Source organism: Chenopodium album, chromosome 21 (genome assembly GCF_948465745.1).
Source record: "Chenopodium album chromosome 21, dcCheAlbu1.1, whole genome shotgun sequence".
Lineage (NCBI taxonomy): Eukaryota > Viridiplantae > Streptophyta > Magnoliopsida > Caryophyllales > Amaranthaceae > Chenopodium > Chenopodium album.
Window position 1 is genome coordinate 9,700,439 of NC_137854.1, and position 18,359 is coordinate 9,718,797.

The following is an 18,359-nucleotide window of genomic DNA, read 5'->3' on the forward strand; positions in this document are numbered from 1 at the left end:
TGACCAAGGTTTTTCCAATCATATGATGCACATAAATCATGCATTGACCCTTTTAACATGGCTATAGTACAATTAACCTATATCATATCCGCCAAGCCAAGGCGCAAAATGTACTCATTTATTGTGTGACCTTGTAAGGGGAAGGACTTATTACCACCTTTTCACTATTTGGCACTCTACAAGTCACATATGGTGTGCTTTGTCTGTATGGAGAAAAATATATCAGGAGAATTCATTAAAACAGGGAAAGTTAGATAATTCGATCTAGCTGAGATTGGCGAGAATTGATTGTAGCTTCATGTCTAAATTCAAAGAAGTAATTAACTGTTAAGTTTATCTCAAAATGTCTAGTTGGAAGTAAAAACTTCAAATCAAAGCTTGTCATGGGTTTTATTTTGAAAAAAGTCTTCTAGTCCGCACAAAAAGATTAAAAGACATTTCCCTTATTTATATTGTAGATGTTTTTCTCCTTGGTAAATGGTAATAAGGATTAGGAGAACTGGAGAAGGAGAACGTATATAGTGCATGCACACAAGCTAGCCGACCGATATGGTTCATGGTGTGGTGTGTGCTAATTTGATTTACTTGCCGTGTTCATTCTTTTTTTTTTCGTTTTTTTTTTTAATTGCTTTGACTAGTTGACGTAGCATCCAAAATCCCTCATTACCAATATAATTGTCTTCTTTTGTTCCAATTGGTACTTTGTGAGTGGTGTTGTGCTAATCTTAGTGTCATTAAGTGGAGCATTTATTCCGATAGGGGGAGGGTAAAAGATCTTCACCCTCGAATAACATAGTTGAGCTTATAACCACATATATAAGTCACATAATTCCATATGTGTATATACATGCAATTCAGTACCCTTAAAATCTCCTCAAAATTTAAGAATTGACAAAGAATCAAAATACTATAGCTTAACAGATCATGTAGTATGCTCCGCATTTAAATTATTAACAATTCTTTCTTCCTTAACAACATTTGACCTGGCCTACAAAACTAATACAATAAGGCTGACTTGCATAAATAGCGGCTTTATTGAAGCCATTTTATTATATTTAGACGGGTGTAGATAATATTATTGAAGCCATTGTTTAATTACATAATTTAAAGTTGCATCCAATAAAACGACGTGTCGACGTGCAAATCGTAACTTTGCTTCCTTTATTTTATTTTTTTAATTAAATCTACTTTTGAATTATATAGTTATGAAAATCTATGTTGTGCACTTTGATTTAATAATTTTTTTTCATAATTATTCTTATGGTTCACATGTACTCAACTAATTTGTGTCAATAAAGATTAACTAAAATATGTAGTTGGTGGGTTGAGTAGGAAAATAAAGACCAAATCTAAGACAAAGTATAGTGTGTTCCATCTCAGGTGTAGTTATAATGTTGTTGGGTTGCTAACATATATATAATCTTGTCTGTTTAATTTGATAATTATTACTCAATCTCTGATGCTTATTGGGGAAACACTACAGTTTGGAAGTTTTCCAACATGTCAACGTGAGAGAAAGAGAGAGAGAGAGAGAGAGAGAGGGAACACTCAAAAGTCCAAATTTTATAGATCTATCAAGCTATCAATAGAGCGGTTAAAAACTGATCTGACCTGAGAAATCGAATGATATCAATCTTAATTCAATCCAACTTTATTATATTTGAGAAATAAATTGCGCTCTTTAAATCGGATTGAACAAATATGACGTTAACCTATCATCTGAATTAATAGGCAAATTTAAGATTTAAGCCAATTCGCAATCAACTGGAAGAAACCCAACACACGATTTGAAGTAAAAAACTTTAAATCATATCAAACATGCATCTGACCCAGGAACAACCTAATGAAAATGCAAATGACTTGACTTTTAAAACCCAATTTAAAAATAATATTAATTTTGACATGTAACTATTTAAGTTCTTTAAATCATACTCATGTTAGACTATGCCCTTATAAACTTTTAACTTTCTTGGTTATGTTTGGTTCAACACAGTTTATGGGCCATGTGAATTGTTTAGATTATATCCTAATAAAAGATTGGGATTAGTCCAATCAAGTTTGCCCAAGCCCAAGCCCAAGCCCAGACCTAGACCCACAGTAAACCAATTAAAACTTGATTAGAATTCCAGACTCATCTAAACAAAACTCGACTTGAACCTAGCAAACTGGTAAAAGCACATCTTAAACTTGAATTAGTATGTCAAATTTTTTTCTTAATTCTGACTTGAATCAAAATCACCCAAACTGAAATCGACTCAGACTCAGACTCATAAGGTGGCTAATTTGAGTTCACCCGAATTCAAGGTGACTAACCGATTTACACTGACTCTAATGGAAACACTAACCCAACTTATCCAATATTGATGTGACTTGACCCATTAGTTTCCAGCCCCTATCCAAACCACAAATCCGATTTGACAACTCTAGTTCTCAAAGTCTCTATCTCTATCATTTTAAAATGAAATTCAGTGGCCCAATAGCAACTTTTATTTTGAGGGGAATGCATCGAGCAATTTTATTTTTTAATAGCATCTAGATCACTAGATGTGCCTGGCTTGTTCAATGAGCTTAAAAGAGATTGCATTAAACATTTTAAGACTCTAAAACAAGATTGTTTATGACCGCATATTTAGCCAGTGTGGATAGGATCTGGTTTTAAGAAAGCTGCCTTGCAACGGACCTAATTGGGCCGGGCTTTGTGAGATAATTGTGAGCAGGTCAGTAGACCACATGTGAAATGAGTTCTAGTTTTGGTTAATAAAATAGAAAGACATTTTTTACACACTTGTGATTTTTATGAGGTCTTGTATAACACGCTATAAAATACTTTGTTTCAAATACTAATATTAATTACAAATATGTAAATTTTTTTTTAAAATTGATATTATAAATCAAAAAATTATAAATTGAGATGAATCTAAAATGAATTTACTCCATGTATAAACTAAATGTCTGTCTAATGGTAAAGAAGACATTTTGACGAGGAAAATATTATAAAATGTGCAATAACATATGTCGAACTCTAAAAACGACTACCTGATTAAGGATTTTTTTTACGATTTTTATGGAGGTAAAATACAAAATTTCTTTCTTATATGGTTTCATTATGAGTGTATAGAAGTAGTAAGAGTGGAACGTGGATGCATATGTATCAACAAATAAAAAATCAACATTCTACAAGTATTTTATAAATAGAGGTGCAGCGTGGAAGCATTATATAACATCAATCATATTTTCAAAAGAGTGCGTGACTTGGAAGCACCCTTCTAACCCAAATTACACTATCTTGGAAGCAAACTCGTGAACTAATTTATAAAGTAGTTTATACCATTAACTATTTAAAATCACTTAATTAAATAAACCCATTAAAAGAACAATGCAATGAACATTGAACAACCCTCCTAAAAGAGCAAAAGTCATCTTCACTCCATTTCTCACCCTTTTCCTCTATTTCAATATATTCTATCTATCATTATCTTTTTCTTCTACTAATGACAGCGGTCCTATTCAAATATATATGGACTACAACATTTAACCCTTTCTTCTTAGGCATTCATGTGTTGTCAGTTTGTCACACCATAACCATCATAATCAAAAGTAGACACATTTCAAAGCATCAGGCTAGAACATTTAGCTAGCTATCTGATTATACGAATAGGTTGTATAAGATTAGTGACCTTATATTACAAAACAATATTTCTTATTGTTCATTTTAATATCTCATTCGAACCTTCATCTTACATCAACAAAATAGAAAAAACATGCATGGTTGAATTTAGAATTCTAGATTGATACAATATTACAAGTCAATATTTCGGGATTGATCTAGAAAGTCAATTTTCAACTCCCATACATATCCGATAAAGTCAATCTTCTAATTCCCTCTTATAATAAATCAATCGCATCACCACCGTCCGATTAATCACAAAAAAAGCCGCCTATCAAAATCTTCCTCACTTATTACGTCATCACATGCCAAAGCAAAGACTCCCTTGGACCCCACTTTCTTCCTTCTCACGACAACTCCTATCCCCATTTATATACTTTAATTTTTTAAATAACACTTTACATTAAAACTACCCAAAAAAAAAAAAAAAAAAAAAAAAATCTTTCTTTCCAAATGAAGACCAGCCATTGCTGCACTACCAACCACCTCTACACTATTATTTCATTTCTGTTAATCCTCCTCTTGATACCGAGACGTGTGGTGGATGCGCAACAAGCGTCAGATTCACCGGACAACGATTATAATGGGTTGGACAATAGTAGAGTAAGCCCATCAATGGCTTTGATCGTGATTGTTTTAGTCCTTGGGTTTTTCATCACCGGATGTATTTCCATTTATGTCCAACAATGTTCTACTAATAGTACGGGCGATACGACGACCAGTATCGCCCGAAACGGTAACATAGTAAGAATAAGCCAACGGGGACTTGATCAATCCGTGATCGACACGTTCCCGACATTTTTATACTCCGATGTAAAGGAGTTGAAGATCGGTAAAGGGTCACTCGAATGCGCGGTTTGTCTTAACGAGTTCGAAAAGGATGAAACGCTGCGTTTGCTACCGAAATGTGATCATGTCTTTCATCCTGAGTGTATCGACGCTTGGCTTATTGCTCATACTACTTGCCCGGTTTGTCGAGCTGAGCTTGTTCCTGAATCACCCGAGCCGTCGAGTGAGAATAATCCTCACTCGACGCAGGGTGAGTCAGGAACCACGAGCTATGAGGTGGAGGTTACGGTTCTACCTATGCCACCGAAGGGGAGAGTGCCGAGATCGCACTCGACGGGTCATTCATTGGTTCGATCGAGTGAGGATCATGAGCGGTTTACGCTGAGGTTGCCGGATGAGGTTCGGAAGCAGTTGATGGTGGCTCGGCCGAAGCTGAACCGATCAGCTAGCTTGGTGGTTTTGCCTCGGGTGTCGAGTTCACGACGAGGGTATCGAAATGGTGGAGGAGAAGGTAGTGGAAGTAGTCGATATGGACGGTTTTTCGGGCGTTCGTTTAGGTGGACATCGAAAAATAATGGTGGTGACGGAGATTCAGTTTCGGGGTCTAAGAGGCTTTTTGGCACGGTTGTAACACCGGTAGAGGGTTTACCTCGGCTTCCTGTTTGAGTGTTGAGACCCCCTTTCATAATTCAATAATTGTATATTATATAGTTTATTTATTTATTATAGGGTTATTAAATTTCACAAGTTACATTAGTTAACCCATTTCTTTCATGGTGATGTGTATGTAAATTTAATCATAGTCATTGTCCATGTCATTGGGCCAAATGAGTTATTAGAAAATGTTGTACATACTACCATGTTAATTAGAATAATGTACAATGAGTGTGCATCAAGCTACTATATAATTTGAGTAAATTATACGGAGCGAGAAGTAGAATAGAATTTTAATTTTATTTGTGAATTGTATATATCAATAATACTAGTTGTTGGTGCGCGCGCGATGCGCGCGCCCCCCCAATCCTATGCCATGACTATCGTTCGAGATGCTATGATGTTGTTGATTACGTGGTTATTGCTCTTAATATTCAACTCGAGATACTAAAGTGCATCGAAGGCCAGGTAGCGATCATTTGGCATATCACCTAATACATAAATATGATGCGTTGCTGTAGTAAGGCTATACCGTTGCTTATATGTGACATGTAATTGACATGTACAATGTACAAATGCAATTGCAAGTCTTGAATGTCATGATACAACAGGGGCTATGTATATTGAACTATCACATAAAAAAAAACATTGTAATCTATTTTAAAATAACAGTGGATATTTTTGTTCACGATTGTTTTAAAAGGAATAATAATGTTGTTGTAGGTCACATTTGGAAAAATAAAACCATGTAAATCAAAGAGACATAACAATTGATATATGTGTGTTTAATGTGGCTGTATTATTACTTATTTAATGCTAATGAATTCTGAAAACGATAAGTTTCATTTTGAAAGTTTTTATATTTACCTTTTTTTTTGTTTTGCCTGTGTTTTTCTTTCCTGTGATCGTTGTTCATCCTTTTTTTTTAAACGAGGAGTCTTTTGAGTTGCCTAGGGTTATGTATATGTAGCGGTGTCACTATTTAAGATATATAATATCAGAGTTTTATTGTGGTGTGGCAAGGGTTTTGTTTGCTGTATATTTGGCCGATCATTGACGACAGGGGCATGGATGAAACTGCAATGATATTCGCTGTTCGTTTAGAAAGAACTGACCTAGAAAAACTGGTAAGACAATGTATTAGGTTCATGAGCAGATGCCTTCATTTTGAATTTATATGTGGTGTATTGTGGAGAATAATTACTGTGTTGTTGTTTACGTGTGTAATTGTTTATATATTACAGCGTGTTCCGGTTGGCTTTGAAGAGGTATTGGAAGATGGATTTTTAAACGTTGAATTGTTACTGGATGGCGGTGAGGAATCGTGGTGTGTGACTCTAGTGCATGAGGAAGCTGATGTTGGCTGGAAGAAGTACCTTGATGTGGGGTGGTCAGACTTTGTGGATGAGAATGCTCTAAATATTGGAGATGTACTAATGTTTAAATGGGAAGGTGATAACACCTTTACAGTTCAGATTATCTATTGCACTGGAGTGCCATGGGGCTTAGGAACAGGACAAAGTTATGACAGTGGTGGGATTGGGAAGAAGCGTGGGCGTAAGGCAGTCTTTGAAGGAGTATCTGCTAAAATGATTCAGGCAAATACTTGGCTTGATCAACTTTCAAGGGTCTGCGGTGAAGCCTGCTTCAAGTTCTCTTTCACTAAGGAGTATTTCCGGCAAAGCATAATTGTATGTTTGCTATATGGTTATCTTGTATATGTTATGTAGCTTACTTCATTTCTTATATATATGATAATGTGTTGTTTTCTATTTTAATGGTGGATTGCTGTTTGTGGTGGTTTAACTTGCTGTTCTGATTGCCAGAATGTTCCGCTGTCATTTGCAAAGGCACACTTCATGGGCTTTCCTTCAACAACCAAGGTTAAATTACAGCATTTTGATACACAGTTTGACGTCGAGCTTAAAGTTGTGAGGAAGGAAAACAAGATTATCCAGTGTTCTCTGAAGAATGGAGTTAGGAAGTTCATCGAGCATTATAATGTTCACAAGAATACTGCTGCGCTTTTCAAATATAGGGAAGGTCATCCTATAGTATTTGATGTCAATTTAGCTCAGGTTTAATCGTCTAGCTATGAGCTGTCTTAGATCATGTGTAGCTGCCTATACTATTAATAAGGTTTTGAATGAACTTTAGATTACTATTAAGTCTTGCTGTGTAATGGATTTGTTATAATATCTATTGTTTGTGACTGTCATTCACCCTCTTATTTCTTTTGGTCTGTCTCTTTTTTTTTTTCCCCTCTTGTTTATTTTGGTCTTTCTCAATTCTTTACTTGTTTTTTTTGTTTTTTTGTTTTTTGTTGCTATTTTTGTTTTTTTTTTTTAGGGTTGTTGTTTGGGAGGGTCTGCCTCTTGATTGTAGTCATGTAGGGTGCACCTTTCGATGTTATGATTCTGAACTTGGACTGTAGGGATAGGTGCATGACATTTCTGTCCTGATCCTAAATCTATTAGTAGACATTATGCATTGAATCTTAGATTCTATGTCATATGCAATGCAGTTTGGGAGTTTAACAAAATCAGTGCTTTCTAACAACAGCATTGAGTGGGTTTGTTTTCAATTAAAAAGAATCGTACTTTGTAGTCACAATTCAAGAGAGACAGTTTCAAGATACATGTTGTGCACTGTATACAGATGGAATATGATATAGTTTAAAATAAGAATCTGGAAGGTTGTATATGGGTACATTGCATAACAATCAATGCTTAGAACTCTATAAAAGACCAGATCTTCTGTAATCTCGATGTTCATAATTTCTGAATGGTAAAATACTTTTATACTTCTCAAGGTATATTGTGTAAAGGACAGTGCAACTTATCAATGGCAAGTGGGAATGACAAGGCATCTTCATCATCTGTAGCTCCTAGAAATGTCCCTTTTTCTGGTCACGCTGACTGGATACAAATAGCCTTGCTACGCCGTCGATTAAATAATCTACAGACTCGGAAGAATGAGCTGGCGGTGGAAATGGCTGAGTTACAGAAGTCTATGTTGCAAGTAGATAAGGATATCTTGCAGACAGGAAGAAGGATGGAGGAACTGCAGGATGCTGTTGATGTTGCTAGGAGAGGTGGACAGCATCTCCATGAAGAGGCTGCAGAAACGAAGTCAGAACATAGTGTGGCATCAGTTAACGATAAGAAGCAACGGTTTTAGTATATGAACTACTAATGAAGCAGGTCATTATGAAATGCCTCATTATATAAAGCCCTGATATTGGTGCAAATGCTAATAATTTAGGCTGTCTCAATTTGATGTGTATTTCTTCCTAAGCTTTAAAGTAATTTGGATTTTGAATCTTAGCAGGCTGAAGCTGTATTTAGACTTCTGCACGTAATTGCTTCTGTGGCAATGTTAAGTATTGTAGTATGTGTTTTACAACTGGTCAAAAATTGAACTTTTGTGGTGGTTGTTAAATTTTATATAGAATATTTTAGCATTTAACATCTACGTAGATGCTTTATTTTCCTGAAGCACATCTACGTATTTACAAATATTTTCTGGGTTAATGGACATCTATACATGGCTAAAATAGCACATTAAATCAAGATGCAGGTCAAAACTTGAATTTGCCGATCATGTTATATAAGCAAAACTATTAACAGTAGGATACTTAGTATAATATGCTGTGTATAAGTAAATAAAAAGGTAGTAAGTGAATTTTTAATAAACAGAACAAGAGGAGTGCATATAAGTAAAAAAAAAAAGGTAGTAAGTGAATTTTTAATAAACAGAACAAGAGGAGTACTAAAATTTACCAATACTATTATATATAAGTATCCTGATTTAAGGATACAGGTACATAAAACAGTTCTGCATTATAAGGCAGAACATATTAATACTGCTTTGTACAATGCACTCTTGTCAGTGCATTCTTAGTTTCCCATTCCCAAAATGCTAACAACTTATATTCATAGATATCTAGCAGCATCACTATATACATATCTGGTGTTTATTGGGAACAACTGAATAACACTTGTTCCTATTAAACTCCCAAAAGATTTATGCCTGTCTATAAACAGGCAGGACATGGTTACATTTACAGCATAATATAGTCTTATTTATTCTTCATTGATAGTAGCAGCAACAGTCTATGATGATATACTATCTGGGCCGAGCAGAACTATGGCTTGTCAAGCTGATTGGTAGGGGAAGCCAAATCATCTGTAGTCTCCTTCAGATTGACTTCTTGGAATAGCGATGTCCTCACCTTCTTCCTAGGTTGAATGTCAGCATCAGCATTGCTTGTCTGTGTAGCAGGGACAGCAGATTCCTTGCTCTTTGGTGGGCTGCGTTTGCGTGAAAGCTTAGTCCAATTTGGAAGTGCTTCTTTTGGAAGGGTGTTTATCTGTGGAAGCCGAAGTGGCTCCGAATCTGAATCAGACAGAAGGTACATATCGACATCAAATTCCTGAGAAGCTAGTTTCATTTCTTGCAGTTGAGTAAATTCAGCCAATTTAGCATGCTTCGTATCTGCTGGGTTTTGGGATGCAGGAGTAACTGATTTCAAATCAATCATCAGAGGTTTTTTTCCGTGTGCAGTCTCTTCTAGCATCAGTTCTTTGTGCAATCTTGCTTCTTGCTCAGTTATAGCAGAATCATCATGGTCTGTGTCCATTGCAACAACTGTTGATTCAGGAGCTGGCTGTGGTGCTTCATCTATTATTTCAACACCTTTAAGAGTCCACATGAGCACATTGTTCATCGACAGTTCGTTTGTAGGTCCAACCTTTATAAAGAATGGTCGAGTGCAGAGGATATGTTGTATAGCTGCAAAAGCTTCTAGGTTCTCCTGAAACACGTATGCAGCGTATATTTAATCATAACAAAAAAGCTAACCAAAAAGAAGAACATAAAATCTTCATAGCTAACATTAACTGATTAGCAGTTCATATAAAAGTTTTATTTTAGTGAAACTGCATTTTAATAGTTTGAGGCGTACAAATAACATCATACTATGCATATTTATCTTATCTATAATATAAACTACTTGCATATATGCAAGAACATGCATAAGGTCCATCAATGAATGAATATAAATGAGGAGCAAAATCTATGGCACGGTTAAAGTTATAGCAAATAATTTTAACAGAGAAATATAAATGTAACCGGAGGTTGCTTACAGTGTTCTTGATACTGCAGATCTCAGATGCTGATTTCCTGAAGAGCCTTTCTGTGTCGTCATTGAAAGTGGTAAATGACATGGCTCCAGTACTGTCCACTGCTTCAAACTTGAAGGTCACTCTGTTGAACATGAATACAATTCAATTACAATCATTTTAAAGCATATACTCTTGACACTGATAGGGGATATATATATATATATATATATATATATATATATATATATATATATATATATATATATATATATATATATATATATATATATTACTTATGAGCTGAAACAGTGTCTCCTTTTTTACAGAGTGAGCACCGATAACGAGTTCCTACAGGAAGACTGGTGCGTTTGGAACATTCAAGACAGCCAGCATAGGCATGAACCCTGTTCATTTCAGCATTTGGAATGGTGACTTCTATCCATGCAACTTCTTCCTGCATAGTATTTGATGGCTGCATTTACAGAAGAATTTACACATTAGGTATAGATTAATGGTTTTATAATATTAACTGTTGAATATCACTTCACAAATTCTCAATGATGGTACAACCTTTTTGTTCCTCAGTTCTGCAATTGTGTACATTCTTTTCTCTTCATTAGGGAATCTGACAGTAAGCACCCTAGCCTGTCTGTCAAGCAAAACCTGTGGATACACTCTTGCCCTGCAATAAATGTAGTTTGATAATCAGTCATAATGCATATAATAAAATTCAAGTAAACATTAGGAAACATAATTCCTATACCATTCGCGGAGTACATTTGCCCTATCTCCATGAGGCTCATGAATTATTCGAGTTGACATAGTAGTGCTTAGAATGAACCCTGCTATAGCTCACTTGTTAGATCATATCAGTGTGATAAAAATCTGTTACTGTATAACAAAGGTAAGATTAATGATATGTTTCACCTCTTGGAGTGTTCTGAGCCTTAAGAGCAGTGAGGCCTACAACATTAAATCTATCAGCCCAGTTGTTTAATGCATTACAGTCCTTGATAGCAAGATCATTCCATGCTGAAATGGTGATTGACTGGTCATGACTGTCATGTACATTTGCAGATATATAGAACAGTTGTAGTTAGTACTTGAGAGATCTAAATGTTAGCATTTTGAACAATTTAACCTATGAATATTCGAGCAGTTATGAACTACCTTGTGTCAGTGACAACAATTTCACGAACTGGACTTTCACGTCCTCTTGTGGTAGTAATCATGCGTGGTTGCTCCTCAACAAAAAGCACCACGACTACAACATCTGCATAAAACACAATTGATAGTAACATTATTCTGCAAGCAAAAAAATTTCCAAGGTACATAAGAATATTTAATGACCATTTTAGAATGAATACCAAATCTGTCCTCTGGTTCAGCTGTCCTTGGGATAGTTGATAAGGGCTGGTAATTAGGAACAATAGGACCAAACTCAGAGTTCAAACGTTGCACGACTGTCTGAGATCCAATAGTCATCTGGTATGGAAGCTCTTCGTTGTAGAACTTGTACTGATCATCGATAACACCTATAGTAGCTTTGGATATTTCATACTTTCCGGTTGGCTGCAGGATATCTTCATAGGCCTGAATTTGTTCTCCAAAAAGAGAACACCTCATTTTATTCTTCTGTGTAATACATTAAGTATAAGCAGCTTATTCCAGAATAGCAGAAAAATATATGAATAGAATCTTAAATTAATAATAACAAGCACATTATATATATCCATAGTAGAAAATGTATCAATATCTAATCACTACTTTTCATATATTAGATAGCTATATTTAAATTCTATAACTATAAATTAGACAGTCATAGCTTTGGAGATAATTGACAGATTAGATAGTTATATTTAAACTTTTTAGTTACTCTACTTAACAGGTCATCAAATACCAATACTATTACACAAAGTGAAGGACTTTACAGGTAATCATGCACATGAATATTGAAAGGAATGAGATTCATGGTAATTATATACTGACCTTTTCATCTTCCATGATCAAAGTTTGGAAGATCAGTCCTGGTTTCTTTGGGGATTCTCGAGGGCGGCCTTTTTCAGCAACCGTTACTTTGACCTTGTAGTCTCTGCTTTGTGTATTGAGTTCATCCAAATAAACCGATTCAAGCTTCATGGTGTAGATCAATTACTGTCTAAAAGTAACATGAAAGATTAGCAAAGAAGTTCAGTTATTGCTCACAGGTAAGCTCTAAGAAAGGGAGCATATAAATTGCATATCTATAAGCATTATAACATTACTGTGGTTGTATTTCCAGATTCTAAACTCAAATGGTCTCATAAACAGGATCTATAGATGATATAAGGATCAGGAAATGTTAAAAAAACCAGAGAAATAGGTTGTATAGATGTACGGGTAGATTCACATGTGTAAGCCATTTTTCAGTTCATGCTTATGTTAGATTATGAACATGTTTGCATTCAAATGTTACCTTAAATGTGTATTTGAACCTTTAAGCTGTAAACAATCTCATTCTTGTCTCAACATCTGTGCACTAATTTTACATGTAATCAGACTTAATGGCCTTCCGTTCTTAAGATGCTGATGCATTGTATATTTGTCGTTACATGAATTTATGTTTTGCATACAAAACTATCTAAAATAGCTATTAATCTATGCACATTATGCCTAATCATAAATGCATGGAAACAATCTAAACAGGATTGAAATGGGAATATCTGTGTCAAAAGAATTTATCAGAAAAAATTATTATAATCTAACAAATATTCCAGGAAAATGCTTTTTCATAGTGAAGAATCAAATCTACTTTTAGTATGCAGTGACATAAGATTAAAGCAATAGACAATTTAATACATGATATCACCATACAGAAAAAGCTTTGAAATAAATGGTAGTGTATAATCTATAGTAACATGACATGACAGTGAATATTCTAATTATTTTCATATGCAATTTAGTTAGGTATAATAAATGCAAAAATAGATATATACATTATCAGATCATGCAGCATAAGAATTTAATTGAAAATGCTATGGAAAATAGGAGCACCTTCAATGTAAATTAGAGCTATCAGATTGGAAATGGCAATGCTGTAGCAAAATTAGGCTTGCTATTTATAGACAGTCAAAGTAAGTAATGAGTAGCAATTAAGCAAACAATTGCTTAGTTCTGTACTTATACATGATTCGCACAGTAAACATCCCATACTGAGGTGTGGCTTCAACAGTAATATAGTACACTCTAGTTTTGCTCTATTTCATTCTACTGATTTCAACTCTGGTTTTCTTTTCCCCTTGTTCTTTGTTCTGTTATACTTAAGAAGAAGGACAACGAAAAAATAATACTCCCTCCGTCCCCAAATGATAGTCCCTTATGGGCAAAAATCACGGGAATTAAGAAACTTAAATAAAAGTAGTACAATTACATTGGAAAGATAAATTTACATTGGGTATGTAAAATAGTAAAGATAGAAAGTAATAAAAGTACATTGGAAAACAAAATTTATATAGGAAAGATAAATTTGCACAAATATTGTTGTAATTAGAGAGAATTTTGATAAAAAATTGATATTAATGGTACTTGAAAAAAGCAAATGGGACTATCATTTTGGGACTAAAAATAAGCCATAAGGGACTATCATTTGGGGACGGAGGGAGTAGAAAAACAAAGGGGTTAGGTATTTCTCTTGTTTTTTCTCCTTTTTATTTGATAAATATTGTGTGTAATTTCAGATTTTGATATCATATATTTCTGGTCAAATTCAAAACAGTGCTAAGTAAGGGGTGAGAAGATTTGGTAAGATACATATCTAATGGCAAATTTGGAAAAAAATATTTAAAAGTTTTATATTGTTTTTATACATAATTTCTGTGGATTTATATGAACTGCAATTATATTTTTAAAATCTTTAAATTGGTTCTCTTTTTGTATTAACTTGTGGTTGCTACTTAGCAAGTACAGACATTGATGTACTATAAAGTAAATAAATAAGCAATAGTATCTTGACCATAAGTTCTCCTTACTTCTATGGTAAGTAATTTTGTAAATTTTGATAAGAAAACATATTGAATTCCAAAACAATATTTTGTGTGAGTTTCATATATGCATTGTGAATTGATGTCAGGCATCAATTGCAATCTAATAAAAATTAACTTATTAGGCTAGAGATATTTAGTTTTTAATTATGGTCCATTTCGTGATCGTATGCATTTTATAAGCCATGGGCTTCTATAATAGCGCACTACTCATTAACCTAATTGACTAAGCGTATATGTGCATTTAAAAATTTAGTTTTGTTTGTAACAATTGAAAACCTATTTTTTTAAAGCATTATATCTAATATGATAAAGTGTTTAACCATTATAACAATTGGTTAGTCTACTTATGTAGGGAACTTATGCTGTAGTTTTAATCTGTTTGTATCCAAAATGATGGAAGGAAGTAGTACTGTATTATATAAGGTGTTGTAAGGCTCACAAACAGCTGCATAAATAATGCAGAGGCCTCATAGCGAGTATCCTTGTTACATGTAAATTAGGTTTGTTGAGCTGGACATAACTCCTTGAGTTGTTTAATATGAGTGATGAATAAGCTCATATTGCAGCTGGAACTATTTTATAATGCAAACGCTAAGCTATATTCGTAGTCATTGAGTGTCTATGTCATGCATAAATCTAAATTATAATCAATGGTGTGCTGTTTGATGCAACCAAAATTGTCTTTAAAAAGTTCAAGTACCCTGGGGCGATACACCAGAAGATGGATTAGCATAGACATTTCCGTATAATCAATGTACTCACATGATCATAATGACTAATTTAACTAAGCACCTGACTGCACTGCAACACTGTATAATTACATATGCAGGCATGTCATCAAGCAGGTAGTTCTTGCTTACTGAGTGGCAATAATCCGTTTGAAACGTGTCCAGTATTCATCAATGCAAATTTCACCTAGAATTACTGTCAGTAAGATTCCCCCTGTAGACACTGAAGTCATAGATTTCTTATAGATTCTGACTGTCAAAGCATGGTGTCACATTGTATCCAACTGGATTGTTAAGGTACTCAATCATAGTAGTTATTATCATGTAATACTTTAAACTATATTATGAAATTCATATAATTGCATACATTATTATAAAATAAATAAATATTCCAAGTTTATTGTTCCATGGAACAGGAAAGGGCAGAAATATATTACCAGAAAGTAATATATATGACCCTCTATGGAGTTTAAATTATAAGGTATCATCAATATACAGTTCTACATAAGTAAGTGCATGCATTATAAAACATTAAACTTCACAAAAATGGAAAAGATGAGTTTCATGATCTGTATTGAATGAAACGTATAAAAACCACCGCTTCAATTTCCAAGTAAGTCCTAACTTCAACTAATTACTTGTTTGTAAACGTACAATTGTGAAATGCTATGGATATGAACAAGGTTTTATAATGTCTTGTTCAAAGTATGTGGATTTCAGTCATTGTGAACATTTGACTGCTAATCAAGCAGTAAATAGTTCATGAATAAAATGCCTTGAATGTGGTTAATAAGTATTAATGCAGTGCTAAATTGTAGTTACTGACATAAATAACTACTCTGAAAGCACCTATTAGTGGCTCCTTTAAAAGAAGTCTGCCTTGTGGCTTCCCAACAGCCTGCTTATGAGAAGATATCAAATTCAAAGCTGTAAAAAGATTGCTTGACAAGCTACTGGCAGTTGTCGTTATTTCTTGAAGCCTGACCATACAGTAAGGTGATTTGTTTTCAGTTCATGTTATCATTACTTGGTAGACTTATATAAAGATAAAGTGAACTGCAATTTATTAATAATAGACTTTGTTTGAAATGTTTAGATTGTACTTGTGTTGAATTTTTCAATGGAAAATGTAACCTGTTATACATATATACATGCATCACATTGATGCTACATTTACTTTATCTCTAATAACGCATTAATTAATTGCATGACTACAGGGGCAATGAGTTTCTACAGGAATATGCCAAGTTGTTTGATTTTTTTCAAAGATGAGTTTGTGCAAGAGCTGGTAGGCAGAACTCATGCACATAATGTTCTTTTATCTTAGAATAACCTATATCAGTAATTAGTATCTGTGGCTGCCTCAGTATTCCTATTGTGCTGCATAACCTTGTTGCTATTCGGAACAATGTGTTGCAGGAATTACCAGAGGATTGGAATAGTATGCTTGCCGGTGTGCATAGTCCAGTGGAAGTCATACGTGGGAGTAACAGGCGAGCATGGAGCGTTCAGTTGTTGAAGGTGACAGAGCAAAACAGACAGTACATGTGTTTTGATTTCGGCTGGGAAATATTTGTGAATGACAATCACATCCATGAAGGTGAAACTCTCATGCTTTATTATGGTGGGAATAGAAAGTTTTATGTACGGATTTATACGGCTTCAATGGTGGAGAGGCTTGGTTCTCGTGAACCTAGACAAAGCAATGTACAAAATAATGAAATCCCCAACTTAGATGCTCATTTTCAGGAGTATTTGGGGATTGGCAATAGGCCATGGTTCCCGTTTAGGATCACACCAGCATTCCTCCAAAGAGATTATATGGTTTGTGGATCCTGTTCTTTGCTTAACTTATGCCAATTATTCATGTAAAACTTAGGTAACACTGTTATTGATTAAGAATTCAAATATGTGCAGGATATTCCCCCTACATTTGGTAACCAGGTGTTTTCTCAGGTTGAGACACATAGAGCAATTCAGGTTCGACACGGTGACAGAACATGGGATGCTGTTGTTGAGATATGCTATAAGGACAATGGCAACATCTATAGTAGAATAAAAGAAGGAGTGATGCAGGTGTTTTCAAATAGAAATATAGTATTTGGAACAATTGGAGGTGTCTTCCTGCAGAATAATGATCCTATTGTGCTAGAAATAATCTGGCACTAAATTGTAGTTAAGCTATGCTTCAGATTTCAGTTAAATTGAATCTCTTGAATGTAATAGTCTGAATGAGAGTAATATTAATGATGACAACTACTTTGCATGTATGATTGCTTTTGGCCTTCACAGTAACCATATAAGTATTGTCCTAATCTCATGCGACTTACAAAGCTAATGACCTTTAGAGATCCATCATTTCCAGTTTTACTAAATAAGTAGCAATGCAGTGACACATAGCACAGTTGTAAAGTCAGTATTTTGGGTGAATCCACAGTAAAGTGTTAGCATAATTTTCCTCTCATATAATTATTGCTAGGTATACCTGTGTACATGTACTGAAATCGAGCAAGTGGTTTAAGTCTATCTGTGGTATAATACTACAAAAAGCACTATTGTAATCTCATGGGTTTTCTGGATAGACCATTCAAGGACATTTGGAATCTTAACTGTAACACAAGAGGAGTGATACAACTCACTGACACCCAAATTACTCTACAACTCATAATCTGTTATATCCAATAATCAAGGCCATGCTTAATTTCATTGCCAAGTGCATTATATATTATGCCTTATATATATACTCTCCAGGCCTATTGATATGAAATGACATTCATATCTGACACTGTAAATAGTTCAACACATGCATAATTGCAGATTTAGATATAAGAGGAATCCAAACAAAAGGAAACAGGCTTTCAATATCGGCATTTGTAAGACCTGTATATAAAAGGGATAGGCACTAAATGATTATCCTCCATAACAAATTTGGTTCTATTAATATCCTTGCAACACAAAAAGAAAATCAGAACAGAAACAATCTAAACTAATAAACAAACAATCAACCAGAATTAAAGACATAAGGTATCAAATTCCTATTGCAGAAGGTGAAGAGATGAGTGCAAGTGTCCCAAACTACATTACTGAATACCGGAACTGCTACAGAAATGCACTGGTATATCTCCATACTTTGTAAATAATCAAATCATACAAGTCTAAATTCCTGTATGCTATTATTTATAAAATTTCTGCGCATATATCATCTCATCGAAAGTGTAGATATAAATGACCATTTTCTAAGCATGCATCTGTATATGATTATATTTATATTAATGCATGTGTTCTGTTCTACTTATAGGCCCTACCAGCCAGTTGGAAGTCTCTCCTGTCAAACTTTTCTGGTCTTGTGTGCCTGCAGCACTGTGACAGAGGT

General features: G+C 34.4%; 1 protein-coding gene across 1 annotated transcript; it reads left to right on the top strand.

The window, feature by feature from the left end:
* Positions 1 to 4,113: 4,113 nt before the first annotated feature.
* LOC145602597 (E3 ubiquitin-protein ligase ATL6-like) lies at positions 4,114 to 5,137 on the top strand. The gene has a single exon (XM_081658779.1). The coding sequence runs from the start codon at positions 4,121 to 4,123 to the stop codon at positions 5,120 to 5,122; it is 1,002 nt and encodes a 333-aa protein (XP_081514905.1). The 5' UTR covers positions 4,114 to 4,120; the 3' UTR covers positions 5,123 to 5,137.
* The last annotated feature ends 13,222 nt before the right edge of the window (positions 5,138 to 18,359 follow it).